Here is a 27,865-nt window from a genome sequence, read left to right as displayed (position 1 = left end):
AGAGAGGGGACATGATGGCACAGTCAATTAGAAGAGACTCTGAGAAGTTCTGTAGCAAAATAGATTTCATTAAATTACTAGAGGGGTTGTGTCATAAACCCTCAACGTTCCAGAACAGAGTGAAAATGGCAGCCATTGTGGTCAGGGAGAAAACCAAACCAGTCTAATTGGAATGAATGGCAGTCAAGGCATAATCCTGGTTGTATGTATGCTGGACAATTTAAGGAAGGAATGTGATATATTGGAAATGATGTAATACTGTCAACCTAAAATATTGTCATATTTTCATATATACAGTTTATACGGGTTTTATACCATTTTCAGTTTTTTTTTTAAACTAAAATATATGTAAACAGATCATCAATGTCTACATTTGTTTTCTTGGAAAACAGAGTGATATTATATGATACAATATCAGTACTTGTTGCATTTACAACTTGTCTAAGTCCTATCATCAACTGATTTGAGACAGTGTGTGGCTGTGGATTGACTGTATTGTTTGAATAGAAAGTTGGCATATTGGCAGTTAATTTGAAACATTTATGGAATCATTCCTCTAAAATTAGCTGGCAAGCGAACACACACAGGGTGCAGAAATTCTTCATATTCATGATTTGACACTATCTTATCACAGCACTGGCAAACCATGGTTGACAAACTCCCTGACCAAAATGGCTGACCTTGATCTGTAAGATTTAGACAAGTTGTACATGCAACAAGTAATGATATTGTATCACTCTATTTTCCAAGAAAACAAATGTAGACATTGATGGTCTGTTTACATATATTTTAGTGTTTGAAATCTTGAGATGCACCATGTCGTTTTCAAGTGTCCAAATGGGGAAAAAACGAAACAAACAATACTTAGAAACGAGAATAATATGGCAACTACTGTCTGAGAATAACAAAATATATTTTAAAAATACATACATTAACAGCATAATAGGGCTACAAGTAAAATTACTGCTCCAACTACTAAAACTAAGTACCTATAATATATACATAAACTCAGCAAAAAAGGAAACGTCCTCTCCCTGTCAACTGCATTTATTTTCAGCAAACTTAACATATGTAAATATTTGTATGAACATAACCAGATTCAAGAACTGAGACATAAACTGAACAAGTTCCACAGACATGTCACTAACAGAAATGGAATAATGTGTCCCTGAACAAAGTGGGGGTCAAAATCAAAAGTAACAGTCAGTATCTAGTGTGGTTACCAGCTGCATTAAGTACTGCAGTGCATCTCCTCCTCATGGACTGCACCAGATTTGCCAGTTCTTGCTGCGAGATCCACCGAGGCACATGCAAGTTCCCGGACATTTCTGGGGGGAATGGCCCTAGCCCTCACCCTCCGATCCAACAGGTCTGAGACGTGCTCAATGGGATTGAGATCCAGGCTCTTCGCTGGCCATGGCAGAACACTGACATTCCTGTCTTGCAGGAAATCACACACAGAATGAGCAGTATGGCTGGTGGCATTGTTATGCTGGAGGGTCATGTCAGGATGAGCCTGCAGGAAGGGTACCACATGAGGGAGGAGGATGTCTTCCCTGTAAACACAGCATTGAGATTGCCTGCAATGACAACAAGCTCAGTCCGATGATGCTGTGGCACCCCAGACCATGACGGACCCTCCACCTCCAAATCGATCCCGCTCCAGAATACAGGCCTCGGTGTAACGCTCATTCCTTCGACGATAAACACAAATCCGACCATCACCCCTGGTGAGACAAAAATGCAACTCAAAAGCGCAACTTTTTGCCTGTCCTGTCTGGTCCAGCGGCGGTGGGTTTGTGCCCATAGGCGACGTTGTTGCCGGTGATGTCTGGTGAGGACCTGCCTTACAACAGGCCTACAAGCCCCCAGTCCAGCCTCTCTCAGCCTATTGCAGACAGTCTGAGCACTGATGGAGGGATTGTGCGTTCCTGGTGTTACTCGGGCAGTTGTTGTTGCCATCCTGTACCTGTCCCGCAGGTGTGATGTTCGGATGTACCAATCCTGTGCAGGTGTTGTTCCATCAGCTGTCCGTCCTGTCTCCCTGTAGCACCGTCTTAGGCTTCTCACAGTACGGACATTGCAATTTATTGCCCTGGCCACATCTGCAGTTCTCATGCCTCCTTGCAGCATGCCTAAGGCACGTTCATGCAGATGAGCAGGGACCCTGGGCATCTTTCTTTTGGTGTTTTTCAGAGTCAGTAGAAAAGCCTCTTTAGTGTCCTAAGTTTTCATAACTGTGACCTTAATTGCTAACCGTCTGTAAGCTGTTAGTGTCTTAACGACCGTTCCACAGGTGCATGTTCATTAATTGTTTATGGTTCATTGAACAAGCATGGGAAACAGTGTTTAAACCCTTTACAATGAAGATCTGTGAAGTTATTTGGATTTTTAAGAATTATCTTTGAAAGACAGTGTCTTGATTAAAAACACAAACTGTTTGTTCTTAACATTTGAAAAGTGGCTCTTAAATTCACTGTGATTCAAGTCAGTTGGGTCTTTGTAGCCGAAAGATCTTACTCTAACCTCATGATGTACCCTTGGAATGTGTAATGGCTGCTGTTGTCGAAATAAGTCATGTCAGTCTTGTAAAGTTAGGTGTTCCTTAAATTTAAGTTAATACATTTAAAAATAAATTGTTACCAATGCAATTGTCTTCTGTTTGGGAGTGACAGCCCATTTAGTGATTCAGGCAATGTGTCTTACAATGGTTCATGCCCATTCTAGTATTCTAATTCCTAACTCTTTGTCTGTAGCACCCTAATAATGGTGAGGTCACTTTGAAGTCATTGTGAGGTCACTTCCTCCCCCTGGTCCAATTCCTACTGACTCCACATAGAATTAGAATGATCAGAACAGACATTCCTGATTAATGCAAACTTTGTGGCTTTGGATAAAAGTGATCTAAGAGCTTTGTACTTTCTACACATTCTAATTCTACTGCAACAAGTCTTGCTCTGCCGCCATGCTGAGTTAAATATAAAAAGAGTTATGGTGAGTCATGTCTCCTCGCTCTAACTCTATGTCACTTCCTCTTCTTCTTCCTCCTCGGGCAGGTTGCCGGGGCAGGGCTCCATTGTTACTGCGACGGCCATTCCGCTGCGTCCTAGCAACATGTTGGTGATGGACGTCCACTGGTTGGTGTCAGGGGAGTAACTCTCAACACTGGACAGAAACCCTGTGGAGTTAAAACCACCTGGAGGCAGGAGGGAGGGAGGACAAGGGATGGAAGGGCAGAGAGAGGGAAACATGGGTGAATCCAAGGCTCAGTAAGAGCAACATGGTATCTGGTTCTAAAGTTGGCCAAACTCTCCAGAGAGATGGCAGGTTTCTCCAGGCTCACCCAGTATGAAGATGCGTCCCTGGTAGATGGTGACCCCGTGAGCGCTGCGGCAGTGCTGCATGGAGGCCACTGGCTCCCACACATCTCTGGTTACACTGTACCTCTCCATGGAGCTGAGCTGGGTATGACCGTCATACCCTCCTACTGCATACAGGTATGAGTCCACACACACCACACCTACACACACACACACACACACACACACACACACACGAGGGAGAAACAGAGAGAGAGAGAGAGAGAGAGACATTATCCACACACCTTGAGAGGTGTGTATACACACACACATACACACATTCTCACCTAGTCCACTGCGTACAGTGGTCATGGGGGCCAGTTGATGCCAGGTGTTGGAATCGGGGTGGAACCTCTCTGCTGTGTTCCAGCGGTTCTGGCCGTCAAACCCCCCCACCACGTACAGAGACCCCTCGCAACCTGCTACCCCCGCCCCCAGACGGGCTACTGACATGGGGCTCACAAACACCCAGCGGTTCGCCTCAGGGTCATACCTGGCAGAGAGCGAGAGAGAGAGAGAATTTATGGTTGTTATTGTCTTAAAGCTGTAATATGTAACTTTTTGGGCGTCCCGACCAAATTTACATAGAAATGTGACATAAAGAAAGAACGTCTAAGAAGCAGTAGATCTGTTCTATGTGCGTGTGTGTATTTCTATGCTTCCCATTCTTAAGTTTTGCTTTTGAATCTTTTACTTTCGGTTTCGTACACCAATGTCAAACAGCTGAAAATACAATATTTTTGGTTATGGAAAAGATATTTCACAGAGGTTAAGATGGTTCAAAGATTCTCTACACTATACTTGCTTGTTTTGTCACATACATTGAAATTAGGCAAACTATTAGAAATTGTGCAACTTCTGCACAGTGCAATGCTCATTATCATTGTTATCATTTTTTTTTTTTTAACCAGGCAAGTCAGTTAAGAACGCATTCTTATTTTCAATGACGGCCTGGTAACTGCCTGTTCAGGGGCAGAACGACAGATTTGTACCTTGTCAGCTCGGGGGTTTGAACTCACAACCTTCCGGTTACTAGTCCAACGCTCTAACCACTAGGCTACCCTGCCGCCCCTGACCTAAGTGCATGGGACTGTAGGTGCTATCAGAGTGTGAGTTAGATAGTATAATTAACTTATTGTATAGGAGCCAGGTAACTTACAGTGGATTAAGATAAAGCTATGTACTTTGTGAGGTGTCTAGTAACAAGTTAGGTGGGAGGATAGGAGAGCAGCTGAGAGGAGAGGCAAGGGTGGATGGATGGAAGAAGGGAAGTAAGATATAAAAAAAAAGGTATTCTACCAGAGCCACGGGTCCTGTAATGACATTCCGGTGAAGATGATTTCCTACCTTTTAGCCTCTCAGCAGCGAGTTGTGAAGCATTCGCAACCGGATTGACATTCCTTGGAAGCAGGTACCAACACAGCAGGACCAAAGGCTGTCACACTAATTAGTCCCCCACCTCGGGCTCAGGAATTTCTACATTATCTTGGGGAATTTACACTACATCTCACTCTCTTTCTGCTCTCTCTCCTCGTTCTGTCTTCTCTCCTCTACCCCCCCCCCCCCATTCTCCTCACTATTTCTCTCCCCCCTCCTCACCTCTCCACAGTGTTATGATGTGTGGACCCCTGGGACCCCCCCACGGCGTAAATGCTCCCGTCCACCACAGCCACCCCCACCCTGTTCCTGGGGGTGTTGAGGGAGGCGTGCTGGCTCCACTGATTGGTCATGGGGTTGTAGCAGCACAGGGAACTGGACTCAGTGTTGTTCTGTAGGGACAGGTTCCTGCCTCCCACCTGACGAGGAGGGAGAGAGGGAGGGATGAAGAGGGGGAGGGGTTAGATAGACAGACAAGGCTGTAAAAAGCAAGGTGTGTGTGTGCGTTTGTGTACCGTGTAGAGCAGGCCAAACAGCACACAGGAGCCCAGGCCACTGCAGGGAGAGCCCATGTCAGCTAGCTTCAGCCAGATGTTCCTACCAGGGTCATAGGCCTCCATAGAAGACAGAGAGTGCTGCCGATACCTGGGATGGAACACAGGAGGATCAGACAGTACATAACCATAATAAGATTATATCATCATATCCTATCATCCAATTATCTCATTGTATTGTATCGTGTCCTACGCTCTCCTATCCTACGACACCCCACACCATCCCATCATATGTTTGTAGACTACCCTCCGGCTACGTAGATAAGCTGTGTTCCACGGTGAGGCGCAGGGGGGAGGGGCTTCCTCAACGCCATTTCCTGGAATATCTTAGACAGGAAGTCTCTACAGGAGTTGGCCTGGAATGAAGGAACGTATCAATCAATCCCAGCAGCCGGTCATAGAAGAATAGACGACATAGGTTTCATAGATAGGGACTTGCCTTGCTGAGGATGGGGCAGGACTGGAGCTGTATCTTGATGAACTTGGGAGGCAGAGCGTAGACGTGGAGAGCATTGAGGAGGGCGTGGAGATAGGGAGCTCTGCTCTCCACGTCCCATCGTACCCAGTCTGTACAAGCCTTGTACACCTGACATCAAGGGGCTCATGGTCAAACTTTGGCAGGCGGTTATCTTGATTTTCACATAGAAATATGCATATAAGTGAAGTATATAAATATACACCTCAGGATAAACAATGTATAATAGAATATAAATGAAATCCATACCTCTGACTCACAGAGCACCTTGAGGCTGTCCTGGCTGATGAGCTCCAACAGCTGACAGTGAGACAGACTGAAGAACTCCTCCTCTTTGGTTACCTGGGGTAGGGACAAATAGACACACAGTCAACACGCGTCACATGCTTACACACACAAACACAATCCGTCAATAAGGCATTTCTATGTCTGGCTACGCACACTGTTTTTGTCTATAGGGAACAGGTGACGCCAGGGGACCCTTCACCAAACAACAGTTGCAGACTTCTCATGGTCTTATACAACATTGACAAGACTTACCAACCTTGACTTTTTCATGACGTGTCTCTTGTACACTTACTGCTTAACTGATGTGTGTATATAAGGAGGGGGTCTGAGCCTCATAAAGTGCATCATATCTGAAGAGGTATCGCTTCAGAATGAGGGGTGCTGTAGCTCTGCTTGTGTTGCTGTTCTGTCTGTCTGGGGCACAGACTCAGGAGGAGAGTGGAGGGTGTTCTGTCTGTCTGGGGCATGGACTCAGGAGGAGACTGGAGGGTGTTCTGTCTGTCTGGGGCATGGACTCAGGAGGAGAGTGGAGGGTGTTCTGTCTGTCTGGGGCATGGAGGGTGTTCTGTCTGTCTGGGGCATGGACGGAGGAGACTGGAGGGTGTTCTGTCTGTCTGGGGCATGGACTCAGGAGGAGAGTGGAGGGTGTTCTGTCTGTCTGGGGGGCATGGAGGGTGTTCTGTCTGTCTGGGGCATGGACTCAGGAGGAGAGTGGAGGGTGTTCTGTCTGTCTGGGGCATGGACTCAGGAGGAGAGTGGAGGGTGTTCTGTCTGTCTGGGGCATGGACTCAGGAGGAGAGTGGAGGGTGTTCTGTCTGTCTGGGGCATGGGGTGGAGGGTGTTCTGTCTGTCTGGGGCATGGACTCAGGAGGAGAGTGGAGGGTGTTCTGTCTGTCTGGGGCATGGACTCAGGAGGAGAGTGGAGGGTGTTCTGTCTGTCTGGGGCATGGACTCAGGAGGAGAGTGGAGGGTGTTCTGTCTGTCTGGGGCATGGACTCAGGAGGGTGTTCTGTCTGTCTGGGGGTGGAGGGTGTTCTGTCTGTCTGGGGCATGGACTCAGGAGGAGACTGGAGGGTGTTCTGTCTGTCTGGGGCATGGACTCAGGAGGAGAGTGGAGGGTGTTCTGTCTGTCTGGGGCATGGACTCAGGAGGAGAGTGGAGGGTGTTCTGTCTGTCTGGGGCATGGACTCAGGAGGAGAGTGGGAGGGTGTTCTGTCTGTCTGGGGCATGGACTCAGGAGGAGAGTGGAGGGTGTTCTGTCTGTCTGGGGCATGGACTCAGGAGGAGAGTGGAGGGTGTTCTGTCTGTCTGGGACACAGACTCAGGAGGAGAGTGGAGGGTGTTCTGTCTGTCTGGGGCATGGACTCAGGAGGAGTGGAGGGTGTTCTGTCTGTCTGGGGATGGACTGGAGGAGAGTGGAGGGTGTTCTGTCTGTCTGGGGCATGGACTCAGGAGGAGAGTGGAGGGTGTTCTGTCTGGGGCATGGACTCAGGAGGAGAGTGGAGGGTGTTCTGTCTGTCTGGGGCATGGACTCAGGAGGTGAGTGGAGGGTGTTCTGTCTGTCTGGGGAATGGACTCAGGAGGAGACTGGAGGGTGTTCTGTCTGTCTGGGGCATGGACTCAGTGGACTCATGGAGGAGGAGTGGAGTGGAGGGTGTTCTGTCTGTGGGGCATGGACTCAGGAGGAGAGTGGAGGGTGTTCTGGTGGGGAATGGACGAGGGTGTTCTGTCTGTCTGGGGCATGGACTCAGGAGGAGAGTGGAGGGTGTTCTGTCTGTCTGGGGCATGGACTCAGGAGGAGAGTGGAGGGTGTTCTGTCTGTCTGGGGGGCATGGACTCATGGGAGGGAGGGTGTTCTGTCTGTCTGGGGCATGGACTCAGGGAGTGGAGGGTGTTCTGTCTGTCTGGGGCATGGACTCAGGAGGAGAGTGGAGGGTGTTCTGTCTGTCTGGGGCATGGACTCAGGAGGAGAGTGGAGGGTGTTCTGTCTGTCTGGGGCATGGACTCAGGAGGAGACTGGAGGGTGTTCTGTCTGTCTGGGGCACGGACTCAGGAGGAGAGTGGAGGGTGTTCTGTCTGTCTGGGGCATGGACTCAGGAGGAGAGTGGAGGGTGTTCTGTCTGTCTGGGGCATGGACTCAGGAGGAGAGTGGAGGGTGTTCTGTCTGTCTGGGACACAGACTCAGGAGGAGAGTGGAGGGTGTTCTGTCTGTCTGGGGCATGGACTCAGGAGGAGAGTGGAGGGTGTTCTGTCTGTCTGGGGCATGGACTCAGGAGGAGACTGGAGGGTGTTCTGTCTGTCTGGGGCATGGACTCAGGAGGAGAGTGGAGGGTGTTCTGTCTGTCTGGGACACAGACTCAGGAGGAGAGTGGAGGGTGTTCTGTCTGTCTGGGGCATGGACTCAGGAGGAGAGTGGAGGGTGTTCTGTCTGGGGAATGGACTCAGGAGGAGACTGGAGGGTGTTCTGTCTGTCTGGGGCATGGACTCAGGAGGAGACTGGAGGGTGTTCTGTCTGTCTGGGGCATGGACTCAGGAGGAGAGGAGGGTGTTCTGTCTGTCTGTCTGGGGCATGGACTCAGGAGGAGAGGGTGTTCTGTCTGTCTGGGGTGGAGGGTGTTCTGTCTGTCTGGGGCATGGACTCAGGAGGAGAGTGGAGGGTGTTCTGTCTGTCTGGGGTGTTCTGTCTGTCTGGGGCATGGACTCAGGAGGAGACTGGAGGGTGTTCTGTCTGTCTGGGGCATGGACTCAGGAGGAGACTGGAGGGTGTTCTGTCTGTCTGGGGCACAGACTCAGGAGGAGAGTGGAGGGTGTTCTGTCTGTCTGGGGCATGGACTCAGGAGGAGACTGGAGGGTGTTCTGTCTGTCTGCATGGACTCAGGAGGAGAGTGGAGGGTGTTCTGTCTGTCTGGGGCATGGACTCAGGAGGAGAGTGGAGGGTGTTCTGTCTGTCTGGGGCATGGACTGGAGGGTGTTCTGTCTGTCTGTCTGGGGCATGGACTCAGGAGGAGAGTGGAGGGTGTTCTGTCTGGGGCATGGTCTGTGGGCATGGACTCAGGAGGAGAGGGTGTTCTGTCTGTCTGGGGCATGGAGGGGTGTTCTGTCTGTCTGGGGCATGGACTCAGGAGGAGAGTGGAGGGTGTTCTGTCTGTCTGGGGCATGGACTCATGGACTCAGGAGGAGACTGGAGGGTGTTCTGTCTGTCTGGGGCATGGACTCAGGAGGAGAGTGGAGGGTGTTCTGTCTGTCTGGGGCATGGACTCAGGAGGAGAGTGGAGGGTGTTCTGTCTGTCTGGGGCACAGACTCAGGAGGAGAGTGGAGGGTGTTCTGTCTGTCTGGGGCACAGACTCAGGAGGAGAGTGGAGGGTGTTCTGTCTGTCTGGGGCATGGACTCAGGAGGAGAGTGGAGGGTGTTCTGTCTGTCTGGGGCATGGACTCATGGACTCAGGAGGGAGTGGAGGGTGTTCTGTCTGTCTGGGGCATGGACTCAGGAGGAGAGAGGGTGTTCTGTCTGTCTGGGGCATGGACTCAGGAGGAGAGTGTTCTGTCTGTCTGGGGCATGGACTCAGGAGGAGGGTGGAGGGTGGAGGGTGTTCTGTCTGTCTGGGGCACAGACTCAGGAGGAGAGTGGAGGGTGTTCTGTCTGTCTGGGGCATGGACTCAGGAGGAGAGTGGACTCATGGAGGAGGAGAGTGGAGGGTGTTCTGTCTGTCTGGGGCATGGACTCAGGAGGAGAGTGGAGGGTGTTCTGTCTGTCTGGGGCATGGACTCAGGAGGAGAGTGGAGGGTGTTCTGTCTGTCTGGGGCATGGACTCAGGAGGAGGTGGAGGGTGTTCTGTCTGTCTGGGGCATGGACTCAGGAGGAGAGTGGAGGGTGTTCTGTCTGGGGCATGGACTCTGGAGGGTGTTCTGTCTGTCTGGGGATGGACTCAGGAGGAGAGTGGAGGGTGTTCTGTCTGCATGGACTCTGGGGCACGGACTCAGGAGGAGACTGGAGGGTGTTCTGTCTGTCTGGGGCATGGACTCAGGAGGAGAGTGGAGGGTGTTCTGTCTGGGGCATGGACTCAGGAGGAGACTGGAGGGTGTTCTGTCTGTCTGGGGCACGGACTCAGAAGGAGAGTGGAGGGTGTTCTGTCTGTCTGGGGCATGGACTCAGGAGGAGAGTGGAGGGTGTTCTGTCTGTCTGGGGCATGGACTCAGGAGGTGAGTGGAGGGGTCAGAGAGAGTGACATCACTCAACAGGGACACAGTGCAGGGAGAGAGAGCAGGGTGAGTGAGGTTCAGATGGAGAGACGACCAACAAACAGACCACCACCACCCCTGACATCTGGACCGAGATGAAGGAGCTGAGAGACATAGTGCACAACCTGGGAACCATCGTGGTGGAGCAGAGAGAGAAGCAAAGTAACATGGAGGTCAGACTGACAGCCAATGAGGCTGAGGTATAGAAACACAGTGGTGGACCTTAGAAGCCACCATGGGGAAGATGAAGATTCAAGGACACAGGTGATTTAACAGGTATGGTTGTAAAGGTGTAAATTGAAGGGACTAAGTCAGTCACAGCGTCCCACTGTTTATAATGATTTGAAGAAGGGTTAACATTGTTTCATGTTGGATGTAAAGTTACTGGTGACTCTTAGTGTGAATATATGTCTGTGGTTTTCAGGCCTGGAGGCCAGACTGCAGTTATAGTAAAACGGGTGTGAACAACATTGATTTTGAGTTGGGGATCAGTTAATTTCACTCAATCTACATTGCTGCAAAAGTATAATGTATTAAATACAATTGAGAAGCTGTGAACCATAAAATACACTGTCATTTGCACTCTGTGATTGTGAATAGAAGAATGATGTAATTGTATCAGTATCATCAAGTAATTCTACCGTTTTCTCTCCTGTGTTCATGGGCACACCAAAAGTGGCCTTCTCTGCTGGTTTGAGACACAATGGACCTGTAGGCCCCTTCAATAATGTCACCACCCCGGTCTACACCAGAGTCATCATGTCACGACTTCTACCGAAGGTAACTCCTCTCCCTGTTCGGGCGGCGCTCGGCGTCTCCGGTTTACTAGCCGCTACCGATCCCTTTTTTCTTTTTCTGGTTGTTTTGTCTGTGTTCCTTTTCACACCTGGTTTCAATTGCTTTGATTTCTGTGGGTATATAGGACACCTGTTACCTGCCGTAATTCGTGCAGGATTAAGTTTGTGAGTATTAGCGTTCAGTATTCTATGCGGTTTATTGTTTTCGCATTGACGTATGTGTATGTAGTGTCGGAACTGTGGTTGTTCCTCCGCGTACTGACACGAGTTTGTTTTCCGTCGAGCGCGTTGTTTGGACATTCATCTGGGCCAATTTTGTATTGGTGGACTATGTGTACAGATCTCTACATTAAACACACTTCTCAAAGAAAATCCCTGCTCTCCTGCGCCTGACTCCTACACCTCTCACCGAGACGCACTTTATCACACATCACCAATATCGGCAAGGCCTACGACCCGACAATACAGACTGTTTTTGACTGACTTTAGTCTAGGAGTTCAAGCTATATTTATTTTTATCTTTATTTAACCAGGTAGGCTAGTTGAAAACAAGTTCTCATTTCCAACTGGGACCTGGCCAAGATAAAGCGCAATTCGACACAAACAACAACACAGAGTTATAAATGGAATAAACAAAACATACAGTCAATAATACAGTACAACAAAAGAAAACAAAAGTATATATACAGTGAGTGCAAATGAGGTAAGTTAAGGAAATAAATAGGCCATGGTGGCGAAGTAATTACAATATAGCAATTAAACACTGGAATGGTAGATCGGCAGAAGATGAATGTGCAGGTAGAGATACTGGGGTGCAAAGAAGCAAAATAAATAATAAATAAATACCAGTATGGGGATGAGGCAGGTAGATATGGGGATGAGGCAGGTAGATAGATGGGCTGTTTACAGATGGGCTATGTACAGGTGCAGTGATCTGTAAACTGCTCTGACAGCTGGTGCTTAAAGCTAGTGAGGGAGATGTGAGTCTCCAGCTTCAGAGATTTTTGCAATTCGTCCCAGTCATGGGCAGCAGAGAACTGGAAGGAAAGACGACCAAAGGAGGAATTGGCTTTGGGGGTGAGATATACCTGCTGGAGTGCGTGCTACGAGTGGGTGCTGCTGTGGTGACCAGTGAGCTGAGATAAGGCTGGGCTTTACCTAGCAGAGACTTGTAGATAACCTGTAGCCAGTGGGTTTGGCGACGAGTACGAAGCGAGGGCCAGCCAACGAGAGCGTACAGGTCGCAATGGTGGGTAGTGTATGGGACTTTGGTGACAAAACAGATGGCACACTGTTGAGTAGAGTGTTGGAGGCTATTTTATAGATGACATCACCGAAGTCGAGGATCGGTAGGATGGTCAGTTTTACGAGGGTATGTTTGGCAGCATGAGTGAAGGATGCTGTTGCGAAATAGGAAGCCAATTCTAGATTTAATTTTGGATTGGAGATGCTTAATGCGAGTCTGGAAGGAGATTGTACAGTCTAACCAGACACCCAGGTATTTGTAGTTGTCCATGTATTCTAAGTCAGAGCCGTCTGGAGTAGTGATGCTGGACGGGCGAGCAGGTGCGGGCAGTGATCGATTGAATAGCATGCATTTAGTTTTATTTGCGTTTAAGAGCAGTTGGAGGCCACGGAAGGAGAGTTGTATGGCATTGAAGCTCGTCTGGAGGTTAGTTAACACAGTGTCCAAGGAGGGACCAGAAGTATACAGAATGGTGTTGTCTGCGTAGAGGTAGATCAGAGAATCACCAGCAGCAAGAGCAACATCATTGATGTATACAGAAAAGAGAGTCGGTCCGAGAATTGAACCCTGTGGCACACCCATAGAGACTGTCAGAGGTCTGGACAACAGGCCCTCCGATTTGACACACTGAACTCTATCAGAGAAGTAGTTGGTAAACCAGGCGAGGCAATCATTTGAGAAACCAAGGCTGTCGAGTCTGCCAATAAGAATGTTCATGTTCAATAAGATTGACAGAGTCGAAAGCCTTGGCCAGGTCGATGAATACGGCTGCACAGTAATGTCTCTTATCGATGGAGGTTATGATGTTGTTTAGAACCTTGAACGTGGCTGAGGTGCACCCATGACCAGCTCTGAAACCAGACTGCATAGCAGAGAAGGTATGGTGGGATTCAAAATGGTCAGTAATCTGTTTGTTAACTTGGCTTTCGAGGACCTTAGAAAGACAGGGTAGGATAGATATAGGTCTGTAGCAGTTTGTGTCTAGAGTGTCACCCCCTTTGAAGAGGGGGTTGACCGCGGCAGCTTTCCAATCTTTGGGAATCTCAGACGATACGAAAGAGAGGTTGAACAGGCTAGTAATAGGGGTTGCAGATAATTTTAGAAAGTGAGGGTCCAGATTGTCTAGCCCGGCTGATTTGAAGGGGTCCAGAATTTGCAGCTCTTTCAGAACATCAGCTATCTGGATTTGGGTAAAGGAGAAATGGTGGGGGCTTGGGCGGGTTGCTGTGGAGGGTGCCGGGCAGTTGACCGGGGTAGAGGTAGCCATGTGGAAAGCATGGCCAGCCATAGAGAAATGCTTTTCGAAATTCTCAATTATAGTGGATTTATCGGTGGTGACAGTGTTTCCTAGCATCAGAGCAGTGGGCAGCTGGGAGAAGGTGCTCTTATTCTCCATGGACTTTATAGTGTCCCAGAATTTTTTTGAGTTTGTACTACAGGATGCAAATTTCTGTTTGAAAAAAGCTTGCCTCTGCTAACAATGCGTACAGTGCCTTGCGAAAGTATTCGGCCCCCTTGAACTTTGCAACCTTTTGCCACATTTCAGGCTTCAAACATAAAGATATAAAACTGTATTTTTTTGTGAAGAATCAACAACAAGTGGGACACAATCATGAAGTGGAACGACATTTATTGGATATTTCAAACTTTTTTAACAAATCAAAAACTGAAAAATTGGGCATGCAAAATTATTCAGCCCCTTTACTTTCAGTGCAGCAAACTCTCTCCAGAAGTTCAGTGAGGATCTCTGAATGATCCAATGTTGACCTTAATGACTAATGATGATAAATACAATCCACCTGTGTGTAATCAAGTCTCCGTATAAATGCACCTGCACTGTGATAGTCTCAGAGGTCCGTTAAAAGCGCAGAGAGCATCATGAAGAACAAGGAACACACCAGGCAGGTCCGAGATACTGTTGTGAAGAAGTTTAAAGCCGGATTTGGATACAAAAAGATTTCCCAAGCTTTAAACATCCCAAGGAGCACTGTGCAAGCGATAATATTGAAATGGAAGGAGTATCAGACCACTGCAAATCTACCAAGACCTGGCCGTCCCTCTAAACTTTCAGCTCATACAAGGAGAAGACTGATCAGAGATGCAGCCAAGAGGCCCATGATCACTCTGGATGAACTGCAGAGATCTACAGCTGAGGTGGGAGACTCTGTCCATAGGACAACAATCAGTCGTATATTGCACAAATCTGGCCTTTATGGAAGAGTGGCAAGAAGAAAGCCATTTCTTAAAGATATCCATAAAAAGTGTCGTTTAAAGGTTACCACAAGCCACCTGGGAGACACACCAAACATGTGGAAGAAGGTGCTCTGGTCAGATGAAACCAAAATTGAACTTTTTGGCAACAATGCAAAGCGTTATGTTTGGCGTAAAAGCAACACAGCTTATCACCCTGAAAACACCATACCCACTGTCAAACATGGTGGTGGCAGCATCATGGTTTGGGCCTGCTTTTCTTCAGCAGGGACAGGGAAGATGGTTAAAATTGATGGGAAGATGGATGGAGCCAAATACAGGACCATTCTGGAAGAAAACCTGATGGAGTCTGCAAAAGACCTGAGACTGGGACGGAGATTTGTCTTCCAACAAGACAATGATCCAAAAGATAAAGCAAAATCTACAATGGAATGGTTCAAAAATAAACATATCCAGGTGTTAGAATGGCCAAGTCAAAGTCCAGACCTGAATCCATTCGAGAATCTTTGGAAAGAACTGAAAACTGCTGTTCACAAATGCTCTCCATCCACCCTCACTGAGCTCGAGCTGTTTTGCAAGGAGGAATGGGAAAAAATTTCAGTCTCTATGTGCAAAACTGATAGAGACACACCCCAAGCTACTTACAGCTGTAATCACAGAAAAAGGTGGCGCTACAAAGTATTAACTTAAGGGGGCTGAATAATTTTGCACGCCCAATTTTTCAGTTTTTGATTTGTTAAAAAAGTTTGAAATATCCAATTCCACTTCATGATTGTGTCCCACTTGTTGTTGATTCTTCACAAAAAAATACAGTTTTATATCTTTATGTTTGAAGCCTGTAATGTGGCAAAAGGTCGCAAAGTTCAAGGGGGCCGAATACTTTCGCAAGGCACTGTATGTGACCAATAAAATGTGATTTGATTTGATCAATAATAATGTTTTAACATGATTTTTGAATGACTACCTCATCTCTGTACCGCACACATACAGATAATTGTAAGGTCCCTCAATCGAAAAAAGTTAATTTCAAGCACATATTCAACCACAAAGACCAGGGAGGTTCTTAATGCTCCTAAAGAAGAGCACCACTTGGTAGATGTGTAAAACTAAAAAAACAGGTGCTGAATATCACTTTGAACATGGTGAAGTAATTAATTAGGCTTTGAATGGTGTACCAATACACCCGGTCACATATATGTGTCCTTCCTAACTCAGTTGCCAGAGAGGAAGGAAATTGCTCAAGGGTTTCACCATAAAACCAATGGTGATTTTTAACAGTTACAGAGTTTAATGAATGTGATATGAGAAAACTGAGGATGGATCAACAGCATTGTAGTGACTCCACAATACTAACCTATTTTTATCCTGAATACAAAGCATTGTGTTTGTGGGAAATCCATCACTGAGTACCACTCTTCATATTTTCATGCATGGTGGTGGCATCCTCATGTTATGGGTATGCTTGTCATCGCAAGGACTAGGTTGTTTTTTAGGAAAAAAAGAAACGGAATAGAGCTAAGCACAGGCAAAATCCTAAAGGAAAATCTGGTTCAGTCTTCTTTTCAACAGACACTGGGAGACAAATTCCCCTTTCAGCAGGACAATAACCTAAACCACAAGGCCAAATATACACTGGAGTTGTTTACCAAGATGACATTGAATGTTCCTGTTTTGACTTAACCTCTTTGAACTCTAGGGGAGCAATTTCATTTTTGGATGAAAAACGTTCCCGTTTTAAACAAGATATTTTGTCACAAAAAGATGCTCGACTATGCATATAATTGCTACTGTTCGAAAGAAAACACTCTGACGTGTCCAGAAATACAAAGATCTTCTCTGTGCGTGCCCTTTAACGTGAGCTTCAGGCAAAACCAAGATGAGATGGCATCCAGGAAATGACAAGGATTTTTGAGGCTCTGTTTGTCATGATCTCCTTATATGGCTGTGAACGCAAGAGGAATGAGTCTGCCCTTTCTGTCGTTTCCCCAAGGTGTCTGCAGCATTGTGACGTATTTGTAGGCAGATCATTGGAAGATTGACCATAAGAGACCACATTTACCACGTGTCCGCCCGGTGTCCTGCGCCGAAATTGGTGCGCAAAAGTCACCTGCCAGTATTTTTCCAAACAATACAGAGAGTAAAGCAAGCTTCCACGAACTGCATGTCAATGAAGAGATATGTGAAAAAACACCTTGAGGACTGATTCCAAACAACGTTTGCCATGTTTCGGTCGATATTATGTAGTTAATCCGGAAAAAGTTTTACGTTGTAGGTGACTGCATTTTCGGTTCGTTTCAGTAGCCAGGCGCAATGTAGAAAACGGAACGATTTCTCCTACACACAGACGCTTTCAGGAAACACTGCGCATTTGGTGTGTAACTGAGAGTCTCCTCATTGAAAACATCAGAAGCTCTTCAAAGGTAAATGATTTTATTTATTTGGTTATCTGGTTTTTGTGAAAATGTTGCGTGCTACATGTTATTCAAAATGCATTGCTAGCTTTGCATACTCTTACACAAATTAGTCAATTTCTATGGTTCAAAAGCATATTTTGAAAATCTGAGATGACAGTGTTGTTAAGAAAAGGCTAAGCTTGAGAGCAGATGTATTATTTTCATTTTATTTGCGATTTTCAGAAATCGTTAACGTTACATTATGCTAATGAGCTTCAGGCTATAACTGTATACAGGGTTTTTTCATAGCCAAACGTGAACAAAACGGAGCGATTTGTCCTACACAAATAATATTTTTTTGAAAAACTGCACATTTGCTATGTAACTGAGAGTCTCCTCATTGAAAACATCCGAAGCTCTTCAAAGTTAATGATTTTATTTATTTGGTTATCTGGCTTTTGTGAAAATGTTGCGTGCTACATGCTACACAAAATGCTATGCTAGCTTTGCATACTCTTACACAAATCAGTCAATTTCTATGGTTCAAAAGCATATTTTGAAAATCTGAGATGACAGTGTTGTTAAGAAAAGGCTAAGCTTGAGAGCAAACGCATTATTTTAATTTTATTTGCGATTTTCAGAAATCGTTAACGTTGCGTTATGCTAATGAGCCTGAGGCTTTAGTCACGATCCCGGATCCGGGATGGGGAGTTTCAAGAAGTTAAATCGGCTTGAAAATCTATGGCAAGATTTGAAATTGGCTTTCTAGCAATGATCAACAACCAACTTGACAGTGCTTGAAGAACTTTTTCAAAATAACAAAATGGGCAAATATTGGACAATCCAGGTGTGCAAAGCTCTTAGAGACTTACCCCAAAAGACTTATAGCTGTAATCACTGCCAAAGGTGTTTCTAACAGATATTCTCTCAGGGGGGTGGATACTTATCTAATCAAGATATAAGTGTTTCATTTTTAATATATATTTTTTAAATAAATGTTACTTTTATTCTAAAATATATCATTCAAAAATGACAATTATATCAAATTGAAATACACTTTAACAACAAAATGTGGAAAAAGTCAAGGGGTGTGAATATTTTCTGAAGGCACTGTACAAGAAAGGTCAGAGAATCCTGAATAATAACGACTTCAAGCCTGACGATAAGCATAAGCACATTTCTAATGCTTTCACTCTAGAACTAATGAAGGGTGTATATACTGTGTACATGTGCAACCCTACATTGTGGAAGCTCTGGGATTCCTACCAAAACCATTACCCATTCAGTGGTGTCATGACTTTGGCCTGGGGGTAGGTTAATGATAGTCATAAATACCTCTTCCCCCTTTTTCCTCTCTCTACCCTACTGATGTTACATTTGAAAACCCCTTGGTTAACATAGAGATGCTTGGAACCTCAAAAGGTGGGGTGGAAATGAACTATATTCTGGTAATCCAACCAATTGAACATATGCGGTGGTACTTAATGAATATGATGTCAGTTCGGTTGTCATCTGAGACATTCTCATCAATGATAAGATGACATAAACTCTACAGTGGAAAGTCTACACATCAGAGTTATCGGATTCACATGGAATTGTTGTTCAATTTAAATGTTTGAATATAAAATTATTGGTGAAGAGATGAAATGTAATGTTAGCTTCCAAATGAGAGATTTGGGTTTTCATAAGGTTAGGGCTCTGCTCAATCAGTGGCCCGCCCCTGTGAAGAGACATGGGTTATAAAACTTTTCAGACACACCCTTCTCGCTCCACTATATAAAGCCTTGACGAAAATATAACCTCCTGTTCCGAGGATGTGAGGACGATGGTCCAATGTCAGAATGGTTCAGATAATAACTACAGAATGAAGCCAACATCAGCGTGAGCTTTGGCTGCGAATAGTATGAAATTTGAACTCTTATTCACTACAGAAGTGATACCTCCTAGCCGTTGAGTTAGCAACAGCAGCTGCAAACGAGGGTTAGGAAGGAACAGACAGAGTATCCCGTCTATCAAACAACGACGTTACTACAACGTATCCAATTGACCACAAGAGACATTCTTCAAAGGACAAAGGACTCGGTTTGGCAACACGGCCTTCCATCTACCACCAACCTACTGAAGTGCAGCTCAGAGTAAATATTTATTGCATTTTCCTTTTCCAAATGGGCGGTAATTTAGAATGCATAAGGTACTGTATTTACGATGGCACAGCTTCTTCCTTTGTTACTCAGTCTTCCCGCTCTTTCACTCAAACTCAGCCCCTTTTCTTTTGTGTAACAAGCTGTCATATCTGTTCCGCCCACTAGGGACGTTTTCCTTTATGACGTAATTTGTAATCAAATTATGATTAATTATGTGTCTGTGTAATTCTGTGTGATTAGTTAGGTATTTAGTAAATAAATAATTAAACACAATTTTGTATTGCTGATTCAACTTGTTAGCCAGGGTTCGTAAAGATAACCAAGAATTTACAACTTTCAGATGAGACTGAATTAAGGTGACGATTAATATTGACTGCTATTGATGTAAAATATTACTAGGTCTTTAAGAGTTTATTCGGAAGATAACAACTCTATAAATATTATGTTGTGGTGTCCCGACTCAGTAGTTAATTACATTTACATGATTAGCTCAATCAGGTAATATTAATTACGGAGAAATTATTTTATAGAATAGCATGTCATATCACTTAATCTGGCATAGCCAAAGACACGACAGTGGCTTCCTGCTCTTCACAGTGTGAAAACATCATGGATGCTGTAATGGTCTGTATGTCAGGGACTCTTGGTTCTTCTAACGTCTATCAACAAAAGGCAAAATCGTCTTTGTCTCGTTGATGTTTTATAGTCTTTATGACATAGTGCTAAAATAGCTCATGTGTACAGCAATATGACAGCTGCTTGACAGACAGCAATATTATTTTGGCCCAAATCCAACCCACATCTGAAAGGTTACTTCAGGTCACTTCAGACACATAGCCAGCCATATTGGCTACGTTATGTGAGTTAGATACAAAGTGTGTGTGTGTGTGTGTGTGTGTGTGTGTGGTTCCTACCTCGTTGAAGTGTGTGTTGATGTACTCGCGGCTCCTCAGGTGCAGCTCGGTGCAGCCAATCTCCTCAGCGAAGCGAGCGATGCCGATCACGTTGGCAGGCTCCAAGTTTTTAGTGAGGTAGTCACAGCAAGCCTTAGCCACGTCTTCTATCTGGTACCTGACACACACACACACACACACACACACACACACACACACACACCTGTTCAATGAGGTAGCCACAACACGCCTTAAAAGGTACAGAAGGATTCATCGTATAAGACACATCTTCCAGTAAAATGATTTATGTCACCACATAGACTCTTACCTCATAGCGGCCAGTAGGAGGTGCAGCACACACTTCTCCCCCACGGTGATGCGTGAGGTGTAGGCGAAGTCAATAAGCCTCCCTACCACCAGGGGGCAGACATCACGTAGCGTCACCTCGGAGGCGTGGCACTCCTTAAAGCTGCTGGTGAACATGGCTTTGAAGTAGGGGCTGCAGGACGCCAGCACCACTTTATGCACCTGAGGTTGGGAGGGGAGGTGTGGCCAATCTTATACATGTGGGTGGGGTGCAGGCTTTTACTCCAACCAAACAGTAAAACACATGATTCAACTAAGAAAGTATTTTACAGCCTTTTGCTTTGATAAGCAAACCCCCAGGGTAATGCACGAGGATAACGCTGTATTTTACAGTCAAGTATCACCTTATACAGTTTTAGAAGTAGGAACAAAGAGCAGCCCTCTCACCTTGAAGTCAACGGTTGTGTCCTTATAGGTGACGTGTAGGGTGATGTCACACAGCATCTCGTGCCTTCTGAAGTCCTCCATGGCCTGCAGGGCTCTGGAGGGGTGTGTCTCTATGGTGTAGTCCAGGTACCCAGACCCCCGCATCGACGGCACCGCGATGGCAGAGAAATCTGCATCCCTAGTGAGGCGCTTCTTCCTGGGGCACAACATCCTGACCGATGGGAGGGGGGGAGTTGTCTGTCTTAGAGACGGATTAATCAATGGACTAAGTATAGATTTTCCCTGAATCCCCCAAGTCGACTTTTGCACCCGATTAATCCTTATTGAATGATTGTAACACAGTGCATAGTGCATAGTCACTCAACGCGTGACACACATCCTCAACGCTCGTCAGTCAGATATCACAGAAAAAAACAGTCATGTCGCTGAGATTACTGATTTCACCCTAAGACTTGTAGTTCAGTCCAGCAATTCCATATTCAGTCCAGAGATTCCAATTTTAGTCCAGAAATGCCTAAATTAGTCCATGATATTTCAGCTTTTGGTCCTGATATTCCTGTTTAAGAACTATTCCTATTTAGTCCATGGAGTTCTAGTTTAGTCCAGAGGTTCCATCTTTAGAGCAGATATTCCTGATTTAGTCCATGAGATTCCAGCTTGGTCCTTTGGTGTTGGGCTTCTAGTTCTGGAGTTCAGGAATTAATCATTGGTTGGCAATTCTTCACTTTTTGTAATCTAAATCCACTACGTCCAAGATAGATGACATCAGGGATGATCTGGCGGCCTCTGTTTGTCTGGGAGCAAATTAAGACAATATAGTCATTAGGAGAGGCAGCATGTTTGTATCCAATGGAGTGTGTATATCAAATGTGTTAACACCCCCCCCCCCCCCCACACACACACTCACACACACACACGCACACACACACACACACACACACACACACACACACACACACACACACACCACTGTCAACAGACCTAGGGCTGTGATGATTATGGAACTTTGTGTAAAGATGAATTGTCATGCAAATGACCATGGTTATTGTCATAATTGTAATTCTGCTACAAACGTTTTGAGCTTGAAACATATCCTTTAAAATTAACTTTGGCATACCTAATGAATAGAACACAGCATTGGTGACACCCCTGTCTCTAAAACAAATGGTTAAATGGTTTTCACCTCTTAAACTTTTGGAAATGAAGCTGTTCTGCTCATAAAATGATTACCAACTTTACCCTCTTCATGTACACTGAACAAAAATATAAAACGCAGCATACAACAATTTCAACGATTTTACTGAATTACATAATACATAATTACATTATCATAAAAGGAAATCAGTCAATTGAAATGAATTAATCATGCCCTAACCTATTTCACATGACTGGGTATACAGATATGCATCTGTTGGTCACAGATATAGTTGAAGTCGGAAGTTTACATACACTTAGGTTGGAGTCATTAAAACTTGTTTTTTCAACCACTCCACAATTTTATTGTTAACAAACTATCGTTTTGGCAAGTCGGTTAGGACATCTACTTTGTGCATGTGATTTTTCCAACAATTATTTACAGACAGATTATTTCACTTATAATTCACTGTATCACAATTCCAGTGGGTCAGAAGTTTACATACACTAAGTTGACTGTGCCTTTAAAAAGCTTGGAAAATTCCAGAAAATAATGTCATGGCTTTAGAAGCTTCTGATATGCTAATTGATGTAATTTTTGTCAATTGGAGGTGTACCTGTGGATGTATTTCAAGGCCTACCTTCAAACTCAGTGCATCTTTGCTTGACATCATGGAAATATCCTGAGCCAAAACCTCAGAAAAAAAATGGTAAAAGGTACCACGTTCATCTGTAGAATCAATAGTACCCAAATATAAACACCATGGGACCACGCAGCCATCATACCGCTCAGGAAGGAGACGCGTTCTGTCTCCTAGAGATGAACGTACTTTGGTGCGAAAAGTGCAAATCAATCCTAGAACAACAGCAAAGGACCTTGTGAAGATGCTGGAGGAAACAGGTACAAAAGTATCTATATCCACAGTAAAACAAGTCCTCTATCGACAACCTGAAAGGTCACTCATCAAGGAAGAAGCCACTGCTCCATAACTGCCATAAAAAAAAAGACTACGGTTTACAACTGCACATGGGGACAAAGATTGGAGAAATGTCCTCTGTTCTGATGAAACAAATATAGAACTGTTTGGCCACAATGACCATCCTAATGTTTGGAGGAACAAGGGGGAGGCTTGCAAGCACTGGGGTGGAAGAACACCATCCCAACAAACCTGACTCAGTTACACCAACTCTGTCAGGAGGAATGGGCCAAAATTCACCCAACTTATTGTGGGAAGCTTGTGGAATTCTACCTGAAACGTTTGACCCAAGTTAAACAATTTAAAGGCAATGCTACCAAATACTAATTGAGTGTATTTAAACTTCTGACCCACTGGGAATGTGATGAAAGAATTAAAAGCTGAAATAAATCCTTCTCATCACTATTATTCTGACATTTCACAGTCTTGAAATAAAGTGGTGATCCTTACTGATCTAAGACGGGGAATTTTTACTAGGATTAAATGTCAGGAATTGTGAAAAACTAAGTTTAAATGTATTTTGCTATGGTGTGCGTAAACCGCTGACTTAAATTGCACCTTAACAAAAAGGGGGGAGGGGTTGTGGATCAGAAAACCAGTCGGTATCCGGTGTGAACTCCATTTGCCTCATGCAGCGCGAAACATCTCCTTCGCATAAAGTTGATCAGGCTGTTGATTTTGGCCTGTGGAATGTAGTCCCACTCCTCTTCAATGGCTGTATGAAGTTGCTGGATATTGGCGGGAACTGAACACGCTGTCGTACAATCCAGAGGATCACAAACATCCTCAATGGGTGACATGTCTGGTGAGTATGCAGGCTATGGAAGAACTGGGACATTTTCAGCTTCCAGGAATTGTGTACAGATCCTTGCGAAATGGGGTTGTGCATTATCATACTGAAACATGGCAGATGAATGGCACGACAATGGGCCTCTCTTCACAACGTTGACATCAGAAAAACGCTCGCCCACACGATGCCATCTGCCCGGTACAATTGAAACTGGGATTCGTCCGTGAAGAGCACACTTCTCCAGCGTGCCAGTGGCCATCGAAGGTGAGCATTTTCCCACTGATGTCGGTTTCGACACCAAACTGCAGTCAGGTCAACACCATTGTGAGGAAGACGAGCACACTGATGAGCTTCACCGAGACGGTTTCTGACAGTTTGTGCAGAAGTCCTTTGGTTGTGCAAGTCCACAGTTTCATCAGCTGCCCGGGTGGCTGGTTTCAGACGATCCCGCAGGTGAAGAAGCCAGATGTGGAGGTCCTGGGTTGGCGTGGTTACACCTGGTCTGAGGTTGTGAGGCTGGTTGAACGTACTGACAAATTCTCTGAAACGACAGCTCTGGTGGACATTCCTGCAGTCAGCATGCCAATTGAATGCTCCCTCAAAACATGAGACATCGGTGTCATTTTGCTGTGTGACAAAACTGCACATTTTAGAGTGGCCTTTTATTGTCCCCAGCACAAGGTGCACCTGTGTAATGACCATGCTGTTTAATCAGCTTCTTGATATTCCACACCTGTCAGGTGGATGGATTATCTTGGCAAAGGAAAAATGCTTACTAACAGGGATGTAAACAAATTTGTGCATAAAATTTGAGAGAAATAAGTTTTTTGTGCGTATGGACATTTTTTTGAATATTTTATTTCAAGCTCATGAAAGATGAAACCAACACTTTACATGTTGCGATTATATTTATGTTCAGTATGAATATTACAAATTGCTATTGGGTAAACTATATGAGAACCTCGAGCATAGTTTCACTTCCTTATGGCTTATAAATAGAAGACAAACAGTCATACCAGAAATTACATAGGCCTAGTGTGGTGTTTGTCACCTTAAAGCTAGCCTGATCATAAGTCACAAGACCTAAACCCACCAGCCAGGAGAGAGAGTGGGGAGAGAGAGCGAAAGGGGGGAAGGAAAGAGAGGGGATGGAAAGAGTGTGGTGAATGGCAAAAAGAGGGAGGGGATAGAAAAAGAGGGGGAGTGAGGAGGAGGAGAAAGAGAGAGTCTTTCATATTCACCCCCCCCCCCCCCTACCTCCTATAAAGGTCCATTGTCCTGAACTGTGTCCCCTGGTACTGAACTCCTGATCTGGCTAAAGGGGTTTTAACACACCAAAACTAACCCTGTCGACACAGCAAGTAGGCGTACAGTCCACAGGACACAGAGTGAGAATCTGCAGAACTTCAACTACTGAAACAAAGTTACACCGCTAACATACAGTACCAGTCAAAAGTTTGGACACACTTACTCACTCAAAGGTTTTTCTTTATTTTTACTATTTCTACTTTTCTATATTGTAGAATAATAGTGAAGATGTCAAAACTATGAAATAGAACACATGGAATCATGTAGGAACCAAAAAAGTGTTAAACAACTCTAAATATATTTTATATTTGAGATTCTTCAAAGTGGTGACCCTTTGCCTTGATTGACAGCTTTGCACACTCTTGGCACTCTCTCAACCAGCTTCATGTGGAATGCTTTTCCAACAGTCTTGAAGGAGTTCCCACATATGCTGAGCGAATGCCAAGAGTGTGCAAAGCTGTCATCAAGACAAAGGGTTGCTACTTTGAAGAATCTCAAATATAAAATATACTTTGATTTGTTTAACACTTTTTTGGTTACTACATCATTCCTTATGTGTTATTTCATAGTGTTGATGTCTTCGTTATTATTTAACAATGTAGAAAACAGTACAAATAGGGGAGAAACCTGGAATGAGTAGGTGTGTCCAAACTTTTGAATGGTACAGTATATGCTATACAATGTAACAAATACTAGTTGAAACTAAGATGCAGTTTTACAGCACACACTGTTCAAACACTGTGACAGTATCCAAAAGTTAACCATTAACAGAACAGTGGGTGTGTCCACGTGCAACAGAACCAACAAGAACACACAGTGCTGTTCTATCACCGAGGGTTGCATCTCAACACTTTGAATTGGCTTCCTCTCCTCAGCTCCTCCCCTTCATCATTTAACAACCTGACTAGTGGCATTTAACTAGGCTACCCTGCCTAGTGGTTAGAGCGTTGGACTAGTAACCGGAAAGTTGCAAGTTCAAACCCCCGAGATGACAAGGTACAAATCTGTCGTTCTGCCCCTGAACAGGCAGTTAACCCACTGTTCCTAGGCCGTCATTGAAAATAAGAATTTGTTCTTAACTGACTTGCCTGGTTAAATAATGGTAAGTAATATGAATATATTTACAACATGGTATTTGCTATGTCATAGCCTGACACGACAGTCTTCACGCAATGCTGCTTGACACCGTTATCCATGTCAATAAAATCATTTCAGGCTACAGGTTACATGCAGAAAAGTCTAAATTAACTGCCAATAAATAAGTTCTCAATTGTTTAACTTCAGTTCAATTGGATGAGGATAATGTTGAATTATTCATAACAGGATGTGCGGATATAAGGTACACACACACACACACACACACACAACAGCGCAGAGGCATGTTTCAACATTATGACTAATGAGAAGGTGGTTCTGACCAGACAGGTGACTCACTACAACACTTATAGAATAGGATTGTTTGTGTGTGTGTGTGTGTGTGTGTGTGTGTGTGTGTGTGTGTGTGTGTGTGTGTGTGTGTGTCACTATTGTGCACTGTCATAAGGTATCTGGCACAGACATATTTGACTACAAAGAAAAAAATGTTTTTCCAAGAACATAAAAGTCAACATACAAGTCAAACAATGATTAGACAATATATCAAACCATAGGCCCTAAAGCTGAACAGGGCTACTGAACCCAGTTGTGACATAATAAACTTCCTATGCAGGGGAAGGGTTCAACTCTGTTCACTGGAACAACTGATAAGGTGCACATAATCTGAAACCACTCAAGAGTGTACTAATAATGCTGATGACAGCATGCATGACAACATGCAAAACCAATACCTTTATCTTGTTTATGTTCATTCATAATCATGACTAACTCCATAAATCAGCTATATTCATGTTATAGATAAACGTATTCCCTTGAGATTGTCGTTATTTATACTTATCAGAATGTTTATATAGACTCTCAAACGCATAACTTTCTCTCAATTTTTCTCTGCCTCAAGGGCCCTCTACGGGCTTGAGCACAGGGTCTTCAGACCCCGTAAGCACCTGCATTAATCAGCCTCTGAATACGCACTATGCAGCTGTTGCAAGAGCTCAATTTCACTGGTAGCAAAAAACAACGACTGATAGGCAGCTTAAACGTCTTCAATTCAACCATTATTGCAATGCAATTCAACGTCAGGTTTCCAGACAAGTTTAGATTGAGATATATGAGCGGGAGTTAGTCATATGTGGCGCTCATCTGCTTCTTAATCAGCTTTCGCTTCCTTTTCGACTGCAGTGCATTCAACAACAATAGGACATGTCAAAAGTAAAATATTACACACATCAGACCCTGATGTAGCCTAGCCCAAATGCTCAAACCAGTAGATACTCACCTCCCCTGCTATATTATATTTTAGGCTACAGGGATTTATTCCAAAATAGTAGTTTCCATCTAGTGTAATTTTCGCGGTTAAGGACACAGAAAACAATGTGGCTACGACACATTCGGCTCACTGCCTGTCAGTATGGAAATCAGGTTGTCAAACTGCGAACGCAGTTGTCCTTTGATGACGCAACCGCGTAGACCTTATGTCGGCACAAAAACAAAACTTGCCACTTCACTTTTAAATGATATCGCACCTATTGAATAAAACGAGTGACTTTTTTCGGATACATTTTAGACACATCCAGATGCTGGCTCCTGTGCTGTGTGCGCCTGAACGCTGCGCGTTTCGCATTGACGTGGGGCATTCACATCACAGTAGATGCATTATATGCGCGCTGCGCGATTTCTACATCACCATGACTTAGCAACTTCAACTTCATAGCGGCATAGCCCGGCAGTACAACTCCAATACTGACACCCGGCAAGTCGGCAAGTACGCACAAAACAACAATAACAACATTCCAATAAATTAACCCGATTACCCGAAGATTATAACGCAAGA

At 44.9% G+C, this 27,865-nt stretch overlaps 1 protein-coding gene across 4 annotated transcripts; it reads right to left on the bottom strand.

Annotated features, from left to right (window-relative positions):
- Positions 1-892: 892 nt before the first annotated feature.
- keap1a (kelch-like ECH-associated protein 1a) lies at positions 893-27,865 on the bottom strand. 4 transcript variants are annotated; one of them, XM_064970671.1, is made up of 12 exons: positions 27,311-27,828; positions 20,731-21,524; positions 20,306-20,505; positions 19,999-20,155; positions 6,015-6,107; positions 5,730-5,876; positions 5,537-5,646; positions 5,252-5,381; positions 4,959-5,155; positions 3,647-3,852; positions 3,344-3,520; positions 893-3,196 (listed from the first exon to the last, which is right to left on the bottom strand). In XM_064970671.1, the coding sequence occupies exons 2-12, from the start codon at positions 21,082-21,084 to the stop codon at positions 3,021-3,023; spliced, it is 1,947 nt and encodes a 648-aa protein (XP_064826743.1). In that variant the 5' UTR covers positions 21,085-21,524; positions 27,311-27,828; the 3' UTR covers positions 893-3,020. The 4 variants fall into 4 exon arrangements, with proteins under 4 accessions (XP_064826743.1, XP_064826741.1, XP_064826740.1 ...); XM_064970669.1 differs by lacking the exon at positions 27,311-27,828 and adding an exon at positions 27,846-27,865 and having other exon boundaries at positions 3,344-3,852; XM_064970668.1 differs by having other exon boundaries at positions 3,344-3,852; positions 27,311-27,830.

Source organism: Oncorhynchus masou, chromosome 7 (genome assembly GCF_036934945.1).
Source record: "Oncorhynchus masou masou isolate Uvic2021 chromosome 7, UVic_Omas_1.1, whole genome shotgun sequence".
NCBI classification, from domain to species: domain Eukaryota; kingdom Metazoa; phylum Chordata; class Actinopteri; order Salmoniformes; family Salmonidae; genus Oncorhynchus; species Oncorhynchus masou.
This window is presented reverse-complemented; position numbering and strand designations above follow the sequence as displayed.

Coding starts and splice junctions, on each gene's coding strand:
- keap1a (XM_064970669.1), bottom strand. CDS start 21,084: ATGCACTATGCACTGTGTTACAATCATTCAATAAGGATTAATCGGGTG. Junction 20,506..20,730: donor ACACAACCGTTGACTTCAAG/GTGAGAGGGCTG, acceptor TCCCAACCTCAG/GTGCATAAAGTGGTGCTGGC. Junction 5,156..5,251: donor TGTTTGGCCTGCTCTACACG/GTACACAAACGC, acceptor CCTCCTCGTCAG/GTGGGAGGCAGGAACCTGTC.